General features: G+C 38.4%; 2 protein-coding genes across 5 annotated transcripts in view; one reads left to right on the top strand and one right to left on the bottom strand.

The window, feature by feature from the left end:
- WDR41 (WD repeat domain 41) overlaps positions 1 to 12,032 on the top strand; it is a 45,658-nt gene extending 33,626 nt beyond the window's left edge. Inside the window, exons 9-13 of one of the 2 annotated variants that reach the window (XM_032626078.1) lie at positions 2,829 to 3,013; positions 5,879 to 6,000; positions 6,837 to 6,925; positions 7,886 to 8,019; positions 11,177 to 12,032. In XM_032626078.1, coding sequence (XP_032481969.1) covers positions 2,829 to 3,013; positions 5,879 to 6,000; positions 6,837 to 6,925; positions 7,886 to 8,019; positions 11,177 to 11,329 — 683 coding nt within the window. In that variant the 3' untranslated portion in view covers positions 11,330 to 12,032. The remainder of the gene's footprint in view (positions 1 to 2,828; positions 3,014 to 5,878; positions 6,001 to 6,836; positions 6,926 to 7,885; positions 8,020 to 11,176) is intronic. The other variant, XM_032626079.1, reaches the window with a different exon arrangement.
- PDE8B (phosphodiesterase 8B) overlaps positions 11,427 to 24,107 on the bottom strand; it is a 151,345-nt gene continuing 138,664 nt past the window's right edge. The window contains exons 18-22 of one of the 3 annotated variants that reach the window (XR_004349109.1): positions 23,762 to 23,882; positions 21,598 to 21,765; positions 19,082 to 19,211; positions 14,547 to 16,529; positions 11,427 to 12,593 (exon numbers count right to left, since the gene is read on the bottom strand). Coding sequence is in view for 1 of the 3 variants with exons in the window: in XM_032626077.1 (XP_032481968.1) it covers positions 16,420 to 16,529; positions 19,082 to 19,211; positions 21,598 to 21,765; positions 23,762 to 23,882 (529 nt within the window). In the remaining 2 variants the exon portion in view is untranslated. Of the gene's footprint in view, positions 16,530 to 19,081; positions 19,212 to 21,597; positions 21,766 to 23,761; positions 23,883 to 24,107 lie in introns of all 3 variants that reach the window. The other 2 variants (XR_004349110.1, XM_032626077.1) reach the window with 2 other exon arrangements.

The raw sequence follows: 24,107 nt of genomic DNA on the forward strand, positions 1-24,107 counted from the left end.
TATTTGATAAATGGGATAATTAAATCATAATTACTCATCCATGTATTTCTAAATTACAAGTAACTGGATGTTTTAATACCATTAATATGGAATAATACCAGGGGCTGAAAATAATACCAGGGACTCAAAGATAACATTTGATGTCTTTTTAAAATGGCTACACATTATTTCATTTGATTTTTACAATCATCTTCATTTAATGCTTGAGAAATCTAAGATAGAAAAAGATCAAATGACTTTCTGAAGACCAACCACATGGCTAGTAACAGGCAGAGCCAAAATTAAAACTAGAGTTTCTAGACTCACAGTGCATTGTTCTGTTCCTCCTAAATATAAAGGAATTAAAATAAATTGCATTTCTTTAAGATAGTTTTTAGTCTCAGCAGTTGTACATTTTCTATTAAATGTATAATTTGTCAACTGTCTTAGTTGGCCCACTAATTTCATTTTTATTAAAGGTTTTAAAAACTTGTTATTGTGCAAATAATACATATGAGGAAACAGAAACATAAAAATGTAAAAATGAAAATGAAAATCATCCTACCATACAGCATTAAGTACAGGTTCATATCCTTCTAAGTGTTTTTCTGGGCGTATATATGTATGTATATGTGTATACATATGGTGTGCTTTTTGTAACAGTATGTCATGAATATATTTCTGTATTAATATAACATACTTTTACAACTTAGTTTTCAATAACAGCATAACTATTTCATTTCGTGGATGTTATTTATTTATTCGATCCCCAGTTAGATACCTTTAGATTTTTAATACTATGTGTAACAGCCTTGTCACATATGTCTTTTATGTACTTTCCTCAGGATAAATTCCTAGAAGTGGAATTGTTAGATCAATGGGTTTACAACTTTTTAAGGTTTTGATGTATATTACCAAGGATTGCAAAGATTACACCCGTTTATACTAGGGCATGAATAGTACGTGAGTGTGCTGATTCCTTATGCTTTTGCCGGCATCGGGCGTTTTCGTGTTTTAAAATAATCTTTCCCGATTTGCAAGTCAGTAAATAGTATCTCATTGCTTTTAGATGTCTTTGATTATTAGGGAATTGAACGTCTTTTCACATGTTTACTGGCCATTTGTATTTCTTGTTTTGCCAGTTCAGGTCCTTTGCCCATTTTTCTGCTGGAGTGCTTATCTTGTTCTTAGTGATTTCTAAGAAGTGCTTATGTATCAAGTATAATCAACCTATTTCGACATCTAAATTGCAGACTTTTCCCAGAGTTTTGTCATTTAAATGTATGATTTGGGGGGGACTTCCCTGGCGGTCCAGTGGTTAAGACTTCCCTTTCCAATGCAAGGGGTGTGGGTTTGATCCCTGGTCAGGGAGATTAAGATCCCACCCACATGCCTTGAGGCCAAAAAACCAAAACATAAAACAGAAGCAATTTTGTAACAAATTCAATAAAAACTTAAAAAACGGTCCACATCAAAAAAATCTTTAAAAATAAAGTATGATTTTGTGCTAAGCAGGTGTTTACTCATATCTCTTTCCCCAGCCTCCAGTCTGTCTCCTTGAGAAGTCTTTTAGCACTCCATATTCATAAAACATTCACCTTTATTTTCCTCAGTTCTTTAAATACCTTTAATGTTTTAATCTGTTTGAAACTTATTTTGGTATATGTGAAATAACAGAAAATATATATGTTGGTCGTTGCCCCCAGTTCCTGGCACAGAGTTCCTTAAAACTCTTGTAATTGCCCAAGAGATAAGAGCACAAGGAACATCTTTTGTTCTAATATTTGGTCTAATATTTCCTGACAGAGCTCCTTGGAATTTCCTGGGTGATAGGAGTGTCTTTTGTTCTAATGAGGCTACTCTTTCTTGATGGGCTCCTGGATGGGGGCTGGTCACCAGAAAGACCAAGCTATTATTAGAAGCTTAGAATTTTTGGCCACTGGCCACCCGCCCCCGCGGCAATTCTCCAGAGAGGGGAGAGGGGCTGGACGTGGAGTTAGTCATCGATCATGCCTATGTGATGAAGTTTCCATAAAAATCCCAACAGTACGGGGTTCAGAGAGCTTCTGAGTTGCCAAACACGTGGAGGTGCTGGGAGAGCAGCATGCTCAGAGAGGGCATGCGTGCTCTGCGATCCTTCCCACATACCTTGCCCTGTGCATCTCCTCCATCTGGATGTTCATCTGTATCCTTTATCATATCCTTGTATAATAAAGTAAGTAAACTTTTCCTGAGTTCTGTGAGCCATTCTAGCAAATTAACTGAACCTGATGAGGGGATGTGGGACTCTTCGATTTATAGCCAGTTGGTCAGAAACACAGGTAACAACCTGGATTTGCAGTTAGTATCTGAAGTGGGAGAAGTCTTGCAGGACTGAGTCCTTAATTTGTGGGATCTGACACTATCTCCAGGTAGACAGTGTCAAAGTTGAGTTGAATTGTAGGGACACTCAGCTGGTGTCGCAGAATTGCCTGGTGTGGGAAAACCCCACGCATCTGGTGTCAGGCATGTGGTGAATGTGGGAGTAAAGGAGAAACAGAAGTGTAGCTTCTCTTCACTGTGTATGATCCAAGGTAAGGTTCTTTTGTTTTTATTCCCCAAATACTTAACCAAATAGTCCAGCATGAGGTATTTCTTTCTTTGCTGAATTGAAATGCAATCATTATCACATACTAAATTTCTAAGTAAGCTTGAATCTATTTCTGATAAGCTTCCTGTTTGGCTTGTCTAGTTACCTCACTGTTCTAAACATTGTGATTTTATAGAGCAATACTACTGGGCAGTTCATTCATTTTTATGTTTAGCTTAGGTAAATGGTCAATAATGAGACATCTATGAACTCTGCCTAGATTTGAGTTTTGTAACTGGCTCCCATGTTGGAGAGCTCATCATCTGGGATATCCTGGACTGGACTGTGCAGGCCTGTGAACGCAACTTCTGGGACCCATCTCCACAGCTGGACACTCAGCAAGAAATAAAACTCTGTCAAAAGCCAAATGACGTTTCTATTCATCATTTCACATGGGATGAAGAGGTAAAAAAAAAAAAAATTGAGAAAAATATCTATAATCTTGTCTCTTTTAATAAACCGTTTCTAATTTTAAAAATTTAATCTCATGATCCTATAGAAAGTTATCATTCCGTGTGTTCACGTTGTGCTCTAAAATGTTTTGATATTTTTCAAAGATTGCATCACTTGCTTTAAAAAAGAATTTTAATCTTAGCTCTTATCTTTGAGGCAAGGAAGTGATTAAATGGCCACAGATTTAAAAACCCTATTGAAATTTTGAGTTGGATTAAATATTCCCACAGGATTTGAGGATAATGCTTAAAATTGTTCTAAGAAACACTTTGAGAAAGAATCCTTTTGAAGATTCTGATGCTTTCCCGGAGCAGTAAAGGAAATTAAAAATTTCAGGAATGCCTTTCTTTTAGTCTTCTGGCATCATGGGGCAAGATGATTGTGTGAGAATTATTGACTTCAATCCTTTAGGCCTTGGCAGTGATGCTCTTGAAGCACTTTACATCCTTTTTTCCAGTAGTAGATTAGTACCAATGGATTTCTGAATCTTGGCTCTGATCTGAACATCTCTTCTTTTAGCTTCAGGGGCTCAGAAAATGTTTAAAATGAGGGTTCCTTTTCTAAATATAATCACAAGAAATGTTTGAGTTATAAACTTTGAGGAGAGGGGTTAGAGGAGGCTTTTACCTCACTTTATTTTGTGCCTTCCTGTACTGTTTAAATCTTCTAATTGTATGTGTTTTGTTATTTTTATTTAAAAATTCAGTAATAGTGTTCTGGATGGGGAGAGCATGGTCTGTTTTTTTGTTTTTGTTTTGGCTTTCTTTGCACCTCTCTTACCTTAAAAACAAAACAAAACTAAAACAGAGTAGGGTAAGAATAGGTTAAAGAACACTATTATACCTAAAGATTAAGTTTCTTTATATCCCAATTTTATTTTTTTTTAAAGTAAATATGATAAAAGACAGTAGTCTCAGAAAAGATGGAAACTATCTCTAAGAGTTGTAGCCCTAAAAATTTTATATGTATATATATTTTTATCTTTCTTTTTTAAAAAATTATTTATTTATTTAGTTTTGGCTGTGTTGGGTCTTCCTGTTGCGTGCAGGCTTTTCTCTAGTTGCGGTGAGCAGGGGCTACTCTTCAGTTGTGGTGCGCGGGCTTCTCATCGCGGTGGCTTCTCTTGTTGCCAAGCACGGGCTCCAGGCGTGCGGGCTCAGTTGCTGTGGCTCAGCCTGCTCCAGAGTGCAGGCTCAGCAGTTGTGGCGCACGGGCTTAGTTGCTCCGCGGCATGTGGGATCTTCCCAGACCAGGGATCGAACCTGTGTCCCCTGTGTTGTCAGGCGGATTCTTAACCACTGTGCCACCAGGGAAGTCCGTATATATTTTTAATTTGATACCTTTTTCTCACTTTTGTAAAAGTGTTTAAAGTTTTGCATTTTGTACTCTTTAATCTTAAAATTTTCGATTGGTGTTATTAACTGCTATAAATGCTTAATAAAGCATTAATAAAGCACTCACTTTTCCCTAATTTTCTTTGTTTTATCGGAGTTTTTTTCTTTCTGCAGGAGGGCCATTCATTGTTGATGACAAGTGATTGATAGAGTGATTCTGTTGAGTAAAGGCTGCCCCAAAGCTTATTAATTCTCTAGTTGTGTTGGTAATTTTCTTTGTGACTTTGGATAAATCATTTAAACTCTGCACAGATTTCCTGGTCCATATAACTAGTTTCTGAGGTTTCTCTGCATTGAATGTCACCCAGGGCACTAGATTTTAGCAAGTTGTCTAGCTGTTCTCATTAATGCTCATGGCACTGGTCTTCAGCTTGCATTGCTACATGCAGAATACCAATCCTGAGGGTCAAGGGGATCATTCCAGATTTAAACTCTGGTAAGCCTTGGGGGGCATGTTTTGGTCGAGATACTGTAGGTCTGAGTTGGCGTTGTAGCCTTTGAGGCTGCATGAGAAGTATTCTTTGGTGAGAACAGGTAGGCAAGAAAAAAAGGATTTTTGAAAGGTCTTTCTTACTGGCATACCAACTGAGTAAGAATGAATGATTCTAAGACAAGAGCTACCAGAAGTCTAGTGACTTGCAAAATAATTTTGGAAGTTAGGTGGTATGGTATGAGGCAAGAGTAAGGGACTGGAGTAACATGACCTGGATTCTAATATCGAACTCTCACGTCTTAATTTTTGTGTGATATTAATCTTTTTTTATTTTGACTTATTATTCTGGAAAATAGCTTTTCCTACATTAATGAGATGTTGTGAGGTTGAAGTAAGGTAAATATTGGTGAAAGTACTTTCAAAAGATTAAAGGTGCTTTAGTAAAAAGGTGTTTCTAATACTACATTTGGAAAAATGTTTTTGTGAAGCCACTGTATATATGCCACTATAGCATATGCTTTTTTGTATCCTTTATAGGTCTTGTGACGCTTAAGATGTGGAGTGCAAGTAATTTTGCTTACATTTTTCAGGCAAAGGAAGCTAAGTAGTTTTCCCAAGGATATAGTATTATGTGGATGAAAACCTAGATTGTACCTCAGCAGCTCCACCTCCACTGCAGGCCAGTCTGTCAGCCACAGCTCCTTTCTCTGTCACATTTCAAAGAGGAAGAAAGCGATGCTGTGGGGTATAATATACAAAGCTTTCTCTGTATTAGCAGTTGTGTCCTTCCACCTTCTAAATGCTGAGCTTTCCTTTGTGCTTTGATATTTTTGGATTTCAGAGGGCAGTACAATAATTTGGGCTGAAGGCTAGGAATAGGGAAGGTAACAATGGCTTTCTGATCTCACACCAGGCCTGGAAATCTATTACACCAGGTAGTGGTAAGTACTAGTTTTATGCCCATTACTGAACTTCCCCCCTCCCCCCCAGAATGTATTTGTTGCAGTTGGAAGGGGTTTATACGTGTATAACCTTCAAATGAAGCGTGTGATTGCCTGCCAGAAAACTGCACATGACTCCAATGTCCTGCACGTTGCCAAACTTCCAAACAGGTACAAGTTTCCGTCAGTTCTGTAACAGGTGAAAGAAATGCATAGTTCCCAGGGCCACCAGTGTAATTTTTCAAGGGGCAAAGTCACCTGGCTCCGTGGCTTGACCTGTTATGTTCTTTTGGAAATGGAGAATACCCCATGGCTATCTTAGCAGAAGAGTTGGTGGCATTATATTATGAAATCTACAAGAAGCAAGGTTCAAATGAATTACATTGAATTTCATTATAAGAAGAGATAATTTAAAATTCGGTATTTATTTTAAAAGATAAAAGACTTTTGGGCACTGACTGTGTACTAATTTTTCTTTTTATATTATTTTCCACAAACCCACCTTTTTGGTGGTGGTGTTTGATTACGGCTACAATTAAATGGTAGTCTCCTGTTGGCTAAGGCTACCAACTGAGGGCTTTCCCCTCAGGGTAGATTTGGCTGTTGAGTTTCTAGGGATGAATTATATGAAGGAAATAGAATTATTTTCTATGCAGGATACTTTTAGAGTGAGAGGCGCCCTGAGAAGAGATACAGTGAGAGGAAGGAATGAGACTTCTCAGGATATTGTGAAACTGTAATTCGTAACCTGTTTCCTGAATGCATTTTTAAAAATGGAAATGATACATATTTATAACATTTGAACCAATGTAACAGTATAATGTGTGCCTTTCTTGAGGAGTGCTTTTACTTTGCATTGTAAAGCCATATTGATAAATTGTGATTTTTATTGGCTCCTGCCAAGAGCTGAATAAAAGCAGTTGCGGGCTCCACTGATTTCTTTCACTGCAAATTTAGCATAGGCCTTCCATGGTGCTCTTTTTATCACTGATTTTCTCTTCTGACAGGCAGTTAATCTCATGCTCAGAAGATGGAAGTGTACGCATTTGGGAGTTACGAGAAAAACAGCAGCTTGCAGCTGAACCTGTACCAACAGGTGAGTATCTTTTCTCAGAAAGGTAGTCTTGCTTTTTTTTTTTTTCTCATATGCAAGACAGAAGAAAGGCAGTGGTATGTAACCACAAAATAATATACAGTGTGCTCCAAAGAAGCATCAGATGTTTACATGAAGCATTTGGTAATTGGGACCTAGGGTTCACATTTAAATATTGCTTTACTGTAGAACTACCTGTTTATTTCAGTTCAAGTCAACTAGGATTTTTTTGTTTTGAGGGGAAACTATTATTCCTGGTAATCTGACTGACTAAATGGCCTAATGAACTATTTACTCATTTATATTGTCTGTAATTATGTCTGGTATACAGACAGAATTTGTATCATCAGGTGTCAAAGTTCTTTCAGCCTTAAAGCATTATCATTAACATAGAACTCAATTTATTTATAAACATTTTTGTATTTATATCATCTCATGAACTCTTTGATTTTCAGGTGTTTGATTTGAAAAACAAAATCCCTGTTAGTTAGCAGTCTTTGCATAAGAAATCAGATGCTGGTACCCCTGGAATTTCTTCTGGTTATTTGAAGTCATAGGGCATTGCTCTGGGACATCCCTATGTTGCTTTTTGCCTACCCTTTATTGATAAATCTGAGTTGTGACCTCCCCCACCCCCACCCCACCTCATTGCCATTCAGGCCTTTCATTGCTCTCCTCTTTGATTCCCATTGCCTTTTCCTCACGTTAACACACCTTCACCAGTGCGTGAGTAGGGACAATAAAAAGAGATGAGCAACAAACCTGGGTAGCTAAGAGGAAACAAAGTAACATATTTAAAAAACCCTAGCATAGTACCCGGTACCAGCCGCTCACTTAGCCCTTGACTAAAATAAGTGGGGAACACTTTTTGCATTTAAGTTTTGTTTTTCTGATCTTAGATTATTATTATAAGAAAAGAGCACAGTAATTTCGAAAATGACTGAAATGGCTGTGTTTTTCTAGGTTTTTTTAATATGTGGGGATTTGGAAGAGTAAATAAACAAGCCAGCCACCCTGTTAAAAAACAACAAGAAAATGCCACTTCATGTTCACTAGAGCTTATTGGAGATTTAATTGGACACTCATCATCTGTGGAGGTATTATTTTTAATAGGCATATAAATGTCCAGGGAATTCCTGCTTTTTGCATCTCACTGCTCTTCTTTCATTTGGTCTCATAAAGACCTAAACTTTCTCTTATCTGTAGGTTTTTGTGGAATCTAAACATGGAATGGGATAGGTTATATAGTATGTGCCATTAGGATCTCTCTTTACAGAGAAATGATTTGAAGAAGGAATGTCTTGCTTCTAAAAAATCACTTAATTACTATTACTTATGAGATGTAGATAGCTGACAATAAGGACAGTGTGAATAATGTTGAATATGTAACAGTAGTAAATAGAGGGTACATGGAGGGTTGTGTTTATGTATGTAGAGGTAAAGCCTTATAGAATCTAATTCCAGGGAAGTTTATCAAATTCATGAACAGTACTGTTTTTACCTCCCTTTGGAGGATAATAATTTGTTAGCTTTAGTAAAACCCAGTGTCTTGACTGTCATTGTGCATATATGAAAATAATAGTTGAGAACTATAGGATGCATAAAGTTCTAACTCATTATAAATATATTCAAATACTTTTAATATTTACTATAGGCATTATTGCCTGTAATGAAGAAGGAATAAGACCAGTCGAGGTAAAGAAATGATTGGAACTGGTAACAGTATAAGCAGAGCCCTAAGTCCCCCTCCCTCCCCCCTCCCCTCCCTCCCTCCTCCCCTCCCTCCCCCCTCCCTCCCCCCTCCCCCTCCCCTCCCTCCCCGCCCTCCCCCCCTCCCCTCCCTCCCTCTGTGCTGGTCTTAGTTGCGGCATGCGGGATCTCTGTTGTGGCATACGGGCTCCTAGTTGCAGTATGCGGGATCTAGTTCCCGCGTGCTGCAGGCCCCCTGCACTGGGAGCATGGAGTCTTAACCACTGGATCACCAGGGAAGCCCCATGAGTTTCTTAAATTGTTCTTCCCTGTTTCATAGCCAGGGAGGAACAAATTGTCTTTCATTTGAAAGTGCATTTATACTTAGAAGCAACAGCACAACACTTGTTATTAGCATTTCCTGTATTTCAGGCACTACACTAGACATTGGAGTTTACAAAGAGATATAATATAAAAATATTATGGTCCTGAATATGAGCTGAACCTTGATGCTTAGGTAGGATTAAGATAGATAGTCTTATGACCATAAGCTCCCTGATTTTGGGTACTTACATCTTACTCATTTTTGCCTTCCTCTGCCAGGTAGCCCAGTTGTTTTCATTTTGTTTTTTTTTTTTTTTTTTTTTTTTTTTTTTTTTTTTTTTTTTTGTGGTACGTGGGCCTCTGACTGGTGTGGCCTCTCCCGTTGCGGAGCACAGGCTCCGGACGCGCAGGCTCAGCAGCCATGGCTCACGGGCCCAGCCGCTCCGCGGCATGTGGGATCCTCCCGGACCGGGGCACGAACCCGTGTCCCCTGCATCGGCAGGCGGACTCTCAACCACTGCGCCACCAGGGAAGCCCCATTTTGTTTTTTAACTTTGGGAGTTGTGCAGATGGAATGTGGTAGACAGGAGGGCAAAGATAGAATCTACTTGGTGGCAAGGAGCAGATTGGCTAGGCTGGAGGACTGTGTTCCAATGAATGGACACAGTAGGAGATAAAGCTGGGAAAGTAGTTTGGGGTCAGATTACTGAATGTAAGGCTAAGGAGTTTGAACTTTAAAAAAAACATTCATACATACATACATAAAAAGTTATGTATTTATTTCGGCTGTGTTGGGTCTTTGCACACGGGCTTTCTCTAGTTGCGGCGAGCAGGGGCTACTCTTCAATGCGGTGCGTTGCGGTGGCTTCTTCTTGTGGAGTACAGGCTCTAGGCGTGTGGGCTTCAGTGGTTGTGGCGCACGGGCTTAGCTGCTCTACGGCATGTGGTATCTTCTCGGACCAGGGCTCGAACCTGTGTCCCCTGCATTGGCAGGTGGATTCTTAACCACTGCACCACCAGGGAAGTCCCTGGACTTAATGTTTTAAATAGTAGGAACCTATTAAAGGTTTTAAATGGTGTGGCACATTTGGTCATTGTATGGAAGTGTTCGATTCTTAGAAATTTTCCTGAGTGGAAGTGTTGACATTTAATTACTTTGTTAAAAAATCTTGGCTCTTTCTTGAATTTTCTTTTGATCCTTACTCTCTAAGCCTAGTCCTATCTACCTGTATTTATTGAATTCTAACTTTTCCATCTCCTGAGGAATTTTGCTCTGCTAGGTCTCCACCCCTCACTCCTACATCATCAGCTGAGCTCTTCTCCTGCTATCTTCAGAAATGTATGAGTTATTTCTTAGAAAACTTGCATCCTATTTCTCTCCTACATTTCACTCTTTCCCTCAAAGAGCTCATCCTTTTCATTTATCTCCTCGCTAATACCAGCTCTCTACTCCATATGATGCATGCTGCCTTCTCATCAACATTGCATTTTCCTATTCTTACCTTCCAGTCTGTTTCTTCACGGGGCATGACCTTCCTTTTATTTGGAGAGTTTTATGTTTTTGAAGCTTTTTCTGACTTCATTCATTATTGATCTGTGCCTCCGTTTTCTGCATTTCTGTGGCAAATCATAGCCTGAACTATGTTATTTAGTACCTGATTACATCATCTTTAATTGGTACCCTTATTGTTTCAACTATGATTTGGTTTTCACAACTGAATTAGAACCTTCTTGAGGGTAGGGACTATAAGCATATAGATGACACTCAGTAAATGCTTAAGGATTGATTATATCTCTTTATATAGAGAGCTAAAGCCATTGTTTCTCTTGGAGAATTTGGAATTCAGACATTTTATTGGTGGCCATTTTTGCATAAATAAGAAGGCCAGTAAAAATGATTAAGTAAAGGAGGTTTGTTGGGACTTCTGACAAAAATCTTAATGGTAAAATTTAGACGATACTTTGGGACTTCATGTACTTTACAAAAATAGCTGTTATTTATAGTTCTGTAGTTGAGTAGTATTTACTAGTCTAGCATTTGTATATTTGTATGTGATTATAACTCACACTTAAAAATAACACTTAAAAATAACATTTCTCATGAAAGATATGGAGTTTTACAGTCAGATCCAAAGAAGTCTCCAAGGTACACATTTTAACAAGCACCTGTCTTAACCTAGTTCGTATTAGCCTCTTCTCCTTGAAGTGCCTATAATCAGTAAGTAAAACTTTTTTTTACAGATGTTTCTGTACTTTGAAGATCATGGACTAGTGACATGTTCTGCTGATCATCTCATTATTTTGTGGAAAAATGGAGAACGAGAATCTGGATTGCGCAGCTTAAAGTTATTTCAAAAATTAGAGGAGAATGGTGACTTATATCTTGCTGTCTAGTTTAAGGAATTTGAACACCTGTGCATGAACCTTGAACAGCAAATATAGGGGTAATACTCTGAAAACCATTACCATATTAATCACTTAAATTTTGTAATTTTTTCTTGTTACTCCGTAAAATTCCAATTGTTTGAATTCTTTTTTAATTCCAATTGTTTGAATTCTTTTTTCTGGGGCTGCAAACCAGCAACACGTTGCTTCTCAGGTATTAGTACTTTCACCAAAGAATATTGCACAAGTTTTTCATTTGACTTTTCACATAACAGTTACCTGAAACCATTGCAGGAATGGGTCTAATTTCAGCAGTGAATTTTCAGAAAGTGAAGTTTTCAGAGTTCATCAACATATACCTGTTGAAGCAGAATTAAATTATACCACAGTGTCCTCACAGAGATAAATTTTTTATGCTTTGAAAAAACTACACCAGAAATTATATGAGTTTTATGTTTAATGAGGGAGAAGAGTAGCTTTTGGAACCTCTCACTCTCTTTAATGTAATTATATTGCCTCTAACTAAATTTTATTCATCAAAAGGGATTAGATTTTTAAAATAGTACATGTAATTTCTTTCCTTTAGCCTTTTTGGATTTTGAAATACCTTTGTTCTCCAAAGTAAGTTAGTATTTTAACTATACCTGTCATTCTTTTAAAGATTTATTCAAGGAACCTACTTTTTGGGAAATAAATATACATGATCATTATAGATGATATTTTGGGAGAAAAAATGAAAAATCCGGTGAAGAGTAAATAGGTAGGATGTAGCATATCTTGAACTTAAACCTTGAGATATCCAGAAAACTGATGCCTCCCTGTAGGAAATGAAGATTCCATAATAATTGTACTTATGTGCTGCTATTGAAGGGTGAGTGCTGTGTTTTAAGCTTCTTAATTTGAACCTAGACCCTGGGAGGAGGGTAGAAATAGAAAATAACAGTTCTTTTTATTCTTTGGCTTTCTTTCTACTAAATCCCTATAAACACAAATCAGGAGGAATCTTATTAGGGGTGTTTTTTTCCCCCTAGCCTGAACAGCTATGACTAGATTTCTTGGTAACAGACCAGCAGCAGCCCCTCATACATGCCAGAGATGAGAGCTAGATCAGTAAAGTTTACAGTGTTTTCAAAGTGCCTGATTCATCTTACCATTGGCTCAAATATGAAATGCTTGAGACAGGCATCACTTATGAGTTTCTTGGCAGACCACTGAGATTTAATCATCTTCATCACCCCATCAGCCCTTAGAGCACTCTTTCTCCCTTTTGGTACTAAAGAATAAAAATTAAAAAGTGTTCCCATACATTAAAAAATGGGTGGGTTTAATTGTGGAGTTAATCTTTAAACTGCTGATGAAAGAATTGTATTGAAGTAAACACCAGGTGGCTGATGTGTCAGAGGACTAATCCTTCTCAAAGAACACTTTCTGGATTATTTTTTTCATCACACACACCCTAATGGAATCTTTGTAAATTGTTGTCAACTAGTTTTTACCTTTGACAGTTGTGTTTCCTCAACTACCTACAAAGTCTGGAAGAGCTATGGTCATCTATGCCAGACCAGTGCCATAATGTTATAAATAAGGAAGCTGAAGCCCAGTCAGGTAAGGCCTTCCAGTTAGTTAGCTCAATTCTCATTAGCATCAGTAAAGAATTTAAAAACAGAAATTGAACATGACTGGAATGAGAGAGAAGGGTTGTATGATTACCCCTTGAGCAAAACCAGATAATGTTCCTAGTCACTGTTTCTGTTTTAATTCACAATGAAAATACCTTTATGGAGAAATACAATAAAATTTATGTAACCTCCATTATATAATAGAAGAATGTGAATAGAAAAATTAGCACTGCCTCTTAGCGGACAGATTGTTGTTATCGTGGCATACATATCTGAGCAGTCATACTGAGGCACTGCTAATCTTTTATACTGAAATTGGAACGTGGGTAGGATTCCTAAACCAGGCAGACATGCATTTTGGGCTGAGTGCGTCAGATTATTGATCAGAGTCATTTTTAGGCTTTTAATTTTCTTCCATAGATGGACTTTCTCTTATTACCAGCTAGCTTTTTCTTTGGAGATTCTACTATTAAGTCATGAGTTTTAAAGTTTTCTTGAATTGTATAAGATATTCAATGAATTATAAAAGGAATTCATAGATTCTTAACTGCTTTTTTCCCTAATTTGTTCTGGATTAGTATTATGTAATAGTAATCTATTCACATGAATGATACAAACCACAGGTGAGTTGGGGGAGCAAATAGTACTGATGAAAGTACCACTGTGAGTCCCTCTGTTATTAAAATCTAGAGGAAAACCTCCAACCCATTCACGGGAACTTGATGGTTTTTGCTTTCATGAATGCCCTAAGGTCAGAGATGGGAGTAAAACAGTGAGATGGGAAAATCTAGCAGGGACTCAGACTTGATGGCTGCTTACTAGTTGTATGCAGAGTGCTGCAAAAAGTTGAACTTTCAAATTAGAAGAATACAACTGTAACTGAGGTCGATAAATATTATGTGCATTTTTTCCATTTCCCTAGCTTAGCTTTCAGTGCTGTTATATTTGCAACACCAGAAGTAATACTATGCTGTGGGCCTTGTCATTTTTATTTAAAAATACCCTTATTACCTCATTCTCTGGCTTACTCACATAACACAATCAAGAGCCTAAACTTGAGGGACATTGTATTTATCTTTCTCAAGTTGAGTGCGTTCTGATTAATAGATGAGGCTTGTTCTTTGTCCACAAGACTAACCAGTCCTAACTCAGAAGGTAAGCATATTTTAAAATCTTAAATTGGAAGTAAAGAATAGCCTAATTAAATTATAGGGTTATTCTGGTCCCGGTAACAGTATTTTATAACTAACTTCTGGTTAAGTAGTAGTAGTAATGTGACTTCTCTCTAGTTTAGATCATGTTATATTTTCCTAAATTAATAGGGTTCCCCTCAACACAGACTTACGCTCAGTATGAGAGACAATTATAATAGTTTATACTCACTCATCTGATACACATACCATCTGAAAGACTATTTGGAGGAATGCACTATTTAGTTAGCAACTCAGTAGATTACACCATAGTAGATTACACTGATAAAGAGCAGAGCTATGCTAAAGCTTTAGTACCTGGCAGTGTTAATATGAAATTAATTTGAAATTATATTGAGTCAGTTCTAACAAACATTCACATAGAAAAATGTCAGACATCTGATGAATGTCACTTACCAAATGGAACCAAAAGTGAGATGGTCAAGGAAAGATTGTCGTTGCTTCAGGCAAGCTTCTGAAGCCTAGGCAAATTATTTAGCTCCTTAAAATGGGATTCTGACATCCTGAATTTAATGTGTTCTGAAAACAAAGCGTGTGACTCATGAAATAAAGAACACTAAACCAAAATATTGAAATTATGAAAAATTTAGGCCAAAGAGGTAAAATAAAAACAGCTGTTAGGAATTAAAAATGGCTGTAGGAATTTAGTTACAAGTACTTCACAAAAACATTTTCATCACATTTACTTAGTGCAGCATTACAATACAAAGCTAGCTGCTGTCCTGACCAAGCAAGTTCTCTTACCATCTAACAAAAATAATTTAGGTACATTTCTTTGCATGGAATTGTCATATATGTTTCCATTTGTTGGTACAAAACATAGAAAAAAACATTGGCATGTTCTGTAGTGATAAGTAATTTTTGCCCCCATGTACTAGTTCCACGTGTTCTGCATTCCAATTTTCATTTGAAAAAAGTAACTAACTACTGGTTCAGTTAATTTAGTCTCTGTTTGTTTATACCTCTTAGAAATGCAGCATGAAGTACAGAGAATTTGAAAGAAAAACAAAGATTTTGTTTACAGAATCTCTAATTTATAATACATAGTGAAGGGTTGGCTGGTAAAAGAGAAAAGAAAATCTCAAGTCTGACTTCATGTAGACCACAGAAAGTTGTGAAAAGAGCTGTATAAAAATATGCACTTGTGCTTTAGAAGCTTTTAGCATACAATTAATAGCTTAAAATAGTATTTACTGCTTCCCCATATGCTATTTTCTGATATATTTACACACCTTGCAATCTTTTTTTCATCATTAAAGCAAAATGGCATGATCTTAAATATAGATAGGTTAAAAACGTCTGAACCTTGAAACTTCCTCTGTCTCCTCAGTACTCGGCACAACGTACTCCATGGACTTAAACCCTGAAAATTTAGATTGCTTTAATAAAAATTTTAAACAGCAAATGTATATAAATTTTTTTTAAAAAAAAGCTTGTCCAAGGGCATTCAGATTAATGGCTTGTATATAATACCTACTATAGTGCCTTGTAACTGCCTCTGTAAACCAGAAATAAAGGGAAAAAGCTCTTGGATTCCCCACAGACAAGATGTCACTTCCTTCCCCATCATGGTTGGCTTTCTGTTAAGATGAATCCCTTTTGCAGGAGAGAGGACTACACAGGCTGCTGATACCAGTCTAGAGAAGGCACTCACCAGGCCAAGACAGACTGTGTTCTAACTTGGGTGTTACACCATTGATGAGAACCACCTAGCCATGGAGGCTCTGAAGCTAACTAGTTTATCAGCAGTTTGGTCCTAGTTGTTTTGCTCACTTTATATGGGTTTCTTTTCTTAGATATTCTTATGAACCTTTTAGATTGATGCTCTTGAGGAAAATAGTCAAGCTAAACCGTGATGGTGACTTCCATGGTAAAAGATGAGCTAAACCACTAGCTAAGCTACATGGTCCATCATCCACAGAGATGGTGGGCTCGTGGGCACCAAGTCTTTGCTGCACGTCTCCTGCTAGTTACAGTGAATCAGCTGCAGGGTTTGATGAGGGCAGACAGGATGACAGCAGGGCAAAGGATTTTGCCATGTGTTTGTTCTGTCACTAAGTGATTGTTCAAAAGAACATATATTTTTCTTCATGTAACATAATTTTCTAAAAATGAAATTTGGGAAGTTGAATGATTAAAAGTCAGATATTAAACATTAGCTCCTTAACCTACATCTCTCATTTTCATTATGAAGGAAAGCCTCTTGTTTACACTACTGTGATTCACAGTGCCCTTTGTAGATCAGGAGGTCACCTTCTCTGTCTTGGCTTTAGCTGTCAGATGGAAGCCTCAGACTTTTGCACTTTAGGTCATCTAACGTCTTCCAGTGTTTGTAGTTATCGGCCAAATGCTGCATCAGGGTTGGCAGGTGTGCAAAGGCTGCAAGGATATAAGAGAATAAAAAGAAGCCTGTTAAATTAGATTCCAGGAGCATTTATAAGGTTGGGGCTCTGTGGTACAAACTTGGGATTACAATTGGAGGAGAGGTACCCTAGGTTAGGCCTAAGGTGAACACAGAAGCATGAGAAGGATGAGTTACTAAACACTGGTTTCTGAAATATGAACAGGTCCTTTTAACTAAAAATTGATAACAACAAAAGATCAGAAAGAGAAATTAAAGAAACAATCCCATTTACCATCACATCAAAAAGAATAAAATACCTTGGAATAAATCTACCTAAGGAGGCAAAAAACCTGTACCCTGAAAACTATAAGATGTTGATGAAAGAAATCAAGGATGACACAAACACATGGAAGGATACCATGTTCTTGGGTTGGAAGAATAAATATTGTGAAAATGACTATACTACCCAAGGCAATCTACAGATTCAGTGCAATCCCTATCAAGATACCGATGACATTTTTCACAGAACTAGAATGAAAATTTTTTTAATTTGTAAGGAAACACAAAAGACCCTGAATAGCTAAAGCAATCCTGAGGAAGAAAATCAGAGCTGGAGAAATCAGGCTCCCTGGCTTCAGACTATACTTCAAAGCTACAGTAATCAAAGTGGTATGGTACTGGCACAAAAACAGAAGTATAGATCAATGGAACAGGACAGAAAGCCCAGAAATAAACCCATGCATCTATGGTCAATTAATCTACGACAAAGGAAGCAAGAATATACAATGGAGAAAAGATAGTCTCTTCAATAAGTGGTGCTGGGGAAACTGGACAACTACATGTTAAAGAATGAAACTAGAACATTCTGTAACACCATACACAAAAATAAACTCGAAATGGATTGAAGACCTAAATGTCAGGCTGGCTACTATAAAACTCTTAGAGGAAAACATAGGCAGGACACTCTTCACCATAAATCACAGCAGTATCTTTTTGGATCCACCTTGTACCTAGAGTAATGAAAATAAAAACAAAAATAAACAAATGGGACCTAATTAAACTTAAAAGCTTTCGCACAGCAAAGGAAACCATAGACAAAACGAAAATACAACCCACAGAATGGGAGAAAATATTTGCAAATGAAGCAACCAACAAGGGATTAATCTCCAAAATATACCAACAGTTCATGCAGCTCTGTATCAAAAAAAAAAAAAAAATCAAAAAATGGGCAGAAGATCTAGATAGACATTTCTCCAAAGAAGACATATGGTTGGCCAAAAGCACATGAGAAGATGTTCAACGTCACTCAATGAGAAATGCAAATCAAAACCACAATGAGGTATCACCTCAAACCAGTCAGAATGGCCATTATTAAAAAGTCTACAAATAACAAATGCTGGAGAGGGTGTGGAGAAAAGGGAACCCTCCTACACTGTTGGTGCGAATGTAAATTGGTGCAGCCACTATGGAAAACGGTATGGAGGTTCCTTAAAAAACTAAAAATAGAGCTACCATATGACCCAGCAATCCCACTCTTAGGCGTATACCCAGAGAAGACTAATTCAAAAAGATATATGCACCCCAGTGTTCACTGCAGCACTCTTTACAGTAGCCAAGACATGGAAGCAACCTAAATGTCCCTTGACAGATGAATGGATGAAGAAGATGTGGTATACACACACACACACACACACACACACACACACACACACAATGGAATATTACTCAGCCATGAAAAAGAGATAATGCCATTTTCAGCAACATGGATGGACCTAGAGATTATCATACTAAGTGAAGTACGTCAGAAAGAGAAAGACAAATATCATATGATATCACTTACATGTGGAATCTGAAAAAAAAGATACAATTCAACTTATTTACAAAACAGAAATAGACTCACAGGCTTTGAAAACAAATTTATGGTTACCAAAGGGGAAACACGGGGGGAGGGACAAATTAGGAGTTTGGGGTTAACATATATACACTAAATAGATAATCAACAAGAATCTACTGTATAGCACAAGGAACTCTACTCAATGTTCTGTAATAGCCTATATGGGAAAAGGATCTGAAAAAGAATGGATATATGTATATGTATAACTGAATCACTTAGCTGTACACCTGAAAGTAACCCAACATTGTAAGTCAATTATACTCGGATATAAAATAAAAATTAAATTCAAAAAAGTTAAAAAGGATCTCAAAAAAATGAAAAGCTGTTTATCAACTGATATTATGAAAAGAATCTGTGATTCAGAGCAGACTTAGTATATTTTATGTTCTCTTTAGAATTTCCTCCAATGACAGAATAAAACAACTGTAAGCTTTGGAAACATGTCCTTGGAAGAGTTGAACACCTGTTTATCCAGTTACCAAACATCCACTGAGTCTTCCATACACATGGTTTGTGCTGAGGACACACAAAGTGTTCATGCACCCCCAGCACACCTGGCCACAAGCAGCTGACTTTTTCTTTTAAGTTACATTTCATTTACACCTTTAGGCCCAGCCTCTGTCATTAAAGGTAACCATCATAAAGTATAGCAGAATATTCTGTTTGTGGGTAACAAAACAGGAACTGTCTTACCATCCCAAGCATCAAACATGTCTGTTATGAAGTAGTCAATAAAGGAGATCTGGGACTTGGGGATGCTACAGGTATTCCGGTCAAACACTGGCATCACTACAGGTAGCCCCTGTCTCTTCTCTTCATCAGTCTGTAAGAAATAACACAGGGCTGTAGGGCACATAAGGAGCTGTCACAGTAACATCTAGTTTGTCAGAACCACTCTGTGAAAATGGGTCATAATCCAGTTGTATCTGTGAAGAAATTGGCTTGGCAAGGTCCTGAGGCTTATATAAGACAACCACCTGATGAGCTACAGTGACTGGATTCAGGTCTTCTGACTCTCAAATGTGTTATGCTATCTTACAGCACCTCCTGAAGCACTTATCTCAGGATTTGTAGCCCCTTTTCTGAGATCTGTTTTCATGATCGCAAGGTCAAGACTATTTTCAAAGTAACACTGATAATACTAAGTGGCGTTTATACTGAGGGTACAGGAGCGATGGTGTGTTTAAAACTGCTGACGCCTTAGGGTGAATCAAAGAACTGGCACCAAGCTGTACAAATAGTCATTGTATTATTCACTGTCATATGCTTGCACTTTAAAAAGAAAGCCAATTTCACTTAAGAATGTCTTCATTAAAGTAGTAAGAATTATTAATCTTATTTAAACTTGACCTTTGAAAATACGTCTTTTTAATATTGTGTGTGACAAAATCGGAAGTACATACAAAGCCCTTGTGCTGCACATCAACGTATTATGGTAGTCTGGATGAAAAGCAGTTAGGCAGTTGAGCTGAACTAGCTTCTGTTTTTCATGAAATAACTATGTTTTACTCAAAAGAATGACAAACTGAGATTTTTCAGATTGGGGTATTTGGTCATGCAATTCTCAAGATATGTGTAAATCTGAGTATTTTGCACATTAGAGTGTATGTTTTATGCATAAGGTCATAATTCACTGGGCTGAAATTGAGATCCACATTTACTGGTAGTATGCTGAACCAGAGGCTGGCTGATCAGAGACCTCATTTGTAACCTGATTTTTAGGTCACACTGTCTTGTGAACATTAGTACTTTCCTTTCTGGGAAAAGGACACCTAAACAGGGAGATTACATTAAAGAACTTAAAAGTGGTTCTTTTCTGTTCCCCATTCACATACTTTGAGAATAACTAGGAGTAGGATTTTAAGTCTTCTCTGGGGGTCCTGGGAAGCCCCGTTAATGGCCTCCTACCAGTTTTTGGCTCAGCTTGCTCATTTCAGGTCAGTAGATTAGGCAGCCTTAAAATAGCCACTGCTGTTCAAGGAGTAGTTTGGGTTTTTTCCCCTCTCTTTCTGGCAAGCTCAGAACTGCTTGTCCTATTTTTCTTTGATTCATGGGCTCTCTTCCGATCCTTGAAAGCTGCACCTAACTTACTGGGTCCTCGGCTGCCCTTTGCCCCTGCCAACCCTTTTAGACATTATCAGCTATTCTTTTATTCTGCCTCAGCGGTATGTTCCAGCCATATAGGCACACAACTCTCCCCCCCCACCCCCCCCGTCCCCAAATACATTACTTGTAGCTACTTGTGACATGTTTATCACAAATAATAAACATTAGTCCTTAGAGCCTCTTCTTTGAAAGTAGGCCTCTTTTAAATGGCATCTTGTGGTCTACTACGTTATTCTCCTTTAATTCCTCTTCACACTGCCAAAGTTGCTGTTTTCCTTATATAAAAATTCTGGTTTTCTTCCCTACTAATTTTGCTCATAACCCTTTGTTCTCCCAGAACTCTCCCAGAATGTCCTTTCCCATTTCTAAATTTTGAAATCCTTCAAAAAAAACCAAAAACACCAGCTCTAACACCTTTTCCACAAAGCCCTTTTATCTAGAAAAAAAAACTCTTTCTGAACTCTTAGGACTTAACATATACCTCCTTTAGAAGTGTTTTCATTTTTTTGTTTGTTTTTTTTTTTGCGGTACGCGGGCCTCTCACTGTTGTGGCCTCTCCCGTTGCGGAGCACAGGCTCCGGACGCGCAGGCTCAGTGGCCATGGCTCATGGGCCCAGCTGCTTCGCGACATGTGGGATCTTCCTGGACCGGGGCACGAACCTGTGTCCCCTGCATCGGCAGGCGGACTCTCAACCACTGCACCACCAGGGAAGCCCTTTCATTTATTTTTAATTTACCAATGTATGGACCTGTTTATGTCTGTCTCCCTCCCCTACTGTATTATGAGCTACCCATGGAGCACTGTTTCCCAGACTGCACCATGGAGATGATAATCTAGTGAATGAATGGAGGATTTCCCAGTTTTTGTGGAAATTCAGGATCTAAAAATTTGAGGATGAAAAGATACTTCCAAAGGCTCAGTTTATCCCCCTTCGCCTAGAGAGAGTTTAGTTAGTGACCAGCCACATCATAGTCTCTTGAGGGACCAGATTTCTGTGCCAGGCAAGGGTGAGCCATTGCTTTCCAGGGAGGAGTCATTTATTTACTGTGACCCGGGGCCATTCCCAGAAGGGAGGTGGAGCTTCCCTAGAGAGGCAGCACACCTGTGCAAAGTACTCCTCGGAGATCCTTCCGGCCCATTCGATACATAGGTCCAGGGGGCGGCATGGATTGGCCACGTCAGCACACTTAATCATCATGCGCTTAATCAGGATTTGATTTTCAGGAAAGTTCTTCCCAATAGGGTTGCATTCACAGTCACTGCCTTCAATCTGGAAAACAGATAGTCACATCAGGGTTGTTTCAATATGATGGTGAAGCCCACAAGGGCCAGCTGACCAGATATTAGATGGCAGTCACCCAGGCAAACTTAGGCATGAGACTTGATGAAGGAGGCCTTCCCATCCTTAATTCCATATATGATACATTGATATATTCTTGGGGACGGGGAGCAGTCAAACAATACAAACACACAGAGCTTAAAAGGTCGAAGTCCCTATCACCACCCATCCACAACCTCACTTTCATCCTCTTCCCCAGAGGTAGCTGCTACAAAGCAGGTTTTTGTTTTGTTTTGTTTTTAATGATTTGGTATGTAATCTTAAGGAAGGAGAGCTTTTCTCCCAGTTTTATCAGGAAATGTGTAAAAGCACAAATTCCACTTTCTTAATACATTAAAGATGGGGAAATGCCACATACATGTGACCCTTCAATTATTTCTTGATTTCTTTCTACTTAATATGCCTGACAGCTCCCTCTCTCCTGTGACCTTCTGTCCCACCCCCAGTTACCCACCTCCTCCCACTTTGTTCTTTCTCTTCAGGTATGTGTCCACTCATGCTTTCCAGGCTGCTCTTCTGGCTGGGTGGTAGGGAGGGTGAGACATGTAAGTGTTGGGGGTACTAGGAGCAGAAAGCGGGGCAGGAGCAGGTATATTCAGCCATGTTAAAAAGACTGGTTGTACACTAATACCTACCTAGTGATGGATGTCAGCGGTCCAGAGCCAAGAGGACAGGTCTGTGAGTAGGCTTATGTAAATGCGACAACAGGTCAATTATACAAAATCTAGAAGACTACGATTCCCTGATTTCAAAGATACCATGGAACTGACTGTGTAAACATCTAATTAGCTCTCCAGAGCTCTGCCAAGCTGAAGGACTGTATGACATTTAAGGATTTTTTTGTTTTGGGACTGGACCTATTAAACCATCAATGGGCAGAATTATATTCTGAAGGTTGGTATTTTGATTACTTACCATTGGGAAGATACTGCTTGCTATAGTTACTGCAGTACATAAATCTCAACAGAGTTGGGGGCTTACTTGGATAGATGACATTCCCAACTCTGAATTCTATGATTCTGTTTTAATTTCCCCCTCTTAAATCCCCAGATCTTTGCTCCCATAAGTCCTCTGTGGAAGGAGAGGGTCCTGGCATTGTGCTGTGGAATCCCTGGGGGATGGAGCAGAACACAGGTGAGGTGGACACTGTTCCTCCATTCAGGCTGGTCATGTGATGGGTCCTACACAGATTGTTTCCTTACTGATCATCAAGTTACATCTACGACATTCATTCCTCATTCATCCACATACGCAACCCTCATACAGGAATGAGTGAAAAGCTTTTCTAACTTTATGGGGCTATGAACAGCCTTACAGTATAAGAGGGCAGTTGATCTCATGTTAAACAGTAAGAGATGTGAACTTATGTCCATGTTCCTAAAACCCAAGTTTGTAGGGACCTTAAGGCAGGTCTAAGGCAGGTCTAAGTAAATTTTAAAAAGGAGAAAGACTTGTATTTTTGTTTTCAACTAGTCACTCCCAATTTAACTTTCTATAGTCTTTAGATACTGACAGGCTTTTAATGCAAATCAGCAGGATTATAGTTCTTTAAAACATCTAATTTTGAGGTCTCCCAAGAGCTCAAAGACCAGAGAACTAGAAAGGCTCTGAAACCCCTAAAATGACACCATTTATTCCAGTCTCTGCTGTCTGCAGGCTCCTTTCATCATAGACTTAGGGCCTACTTTTGTCACTGCTGGCTTTATCTCAGTCAGGGCCTTTCTTTCAAGGAGCTCAGAGTTACTGTGGACACTCTCAATCTATTCTTGTCCTTAGGGAAAACAAGTGACCAGTACTTTCAGCCTTCTTTACCAACTCCAAGCAAATAACCATCTTGCATTCAAGATGGAGAGAAAATGCTTTGAGGCCAGAGTAGGCTCTAATGGAAATACATTCTGGTGTATCTTATTACATGGGAAATGCTTACCTCAGCTGCCATTGGCTTGTTGATGCTGTTCACAAATTTGTTCACATGTTCAAAGTGTTTTGTCATCTCTGTTGCTAAAACCATATCAATAATAGCCTGGCGCAGTGTTCGATAATGGTTCCTAAAATAACCAGAAGACAAAGCGCTTTGTTCACATCATGTCCCGAATTAGAACTGTTCTACCATTTCACCACACTTCCCACAATCTAGGAGGAAGCTAGGGGCACAGAGTTAATGAGCGAAGATCACAAAAAAGTTTACCTGCTCATCTTCCTACTCAGCCAGGACTTGGTGACACTATTCGATTTTCCCCAGTGACAGCTGACCTTCATATGATTTATGAGTA

This window comes from Phocoena sinus, chromosome 3 (genome assembly GCF_008692025.1).
Source record: "Phocoena sinus isolate mPhoSin1 chromosome 3, mPhoSin1.pri, whole genome shotgun sequence".
Taxonomy (NCBI): domain Eukaryota; kingdom Metazoa; phylum Chordata; class Mammalia; order Artiodactyla; family Phocoenidae; genus Phocoena; species Phocoena sinus.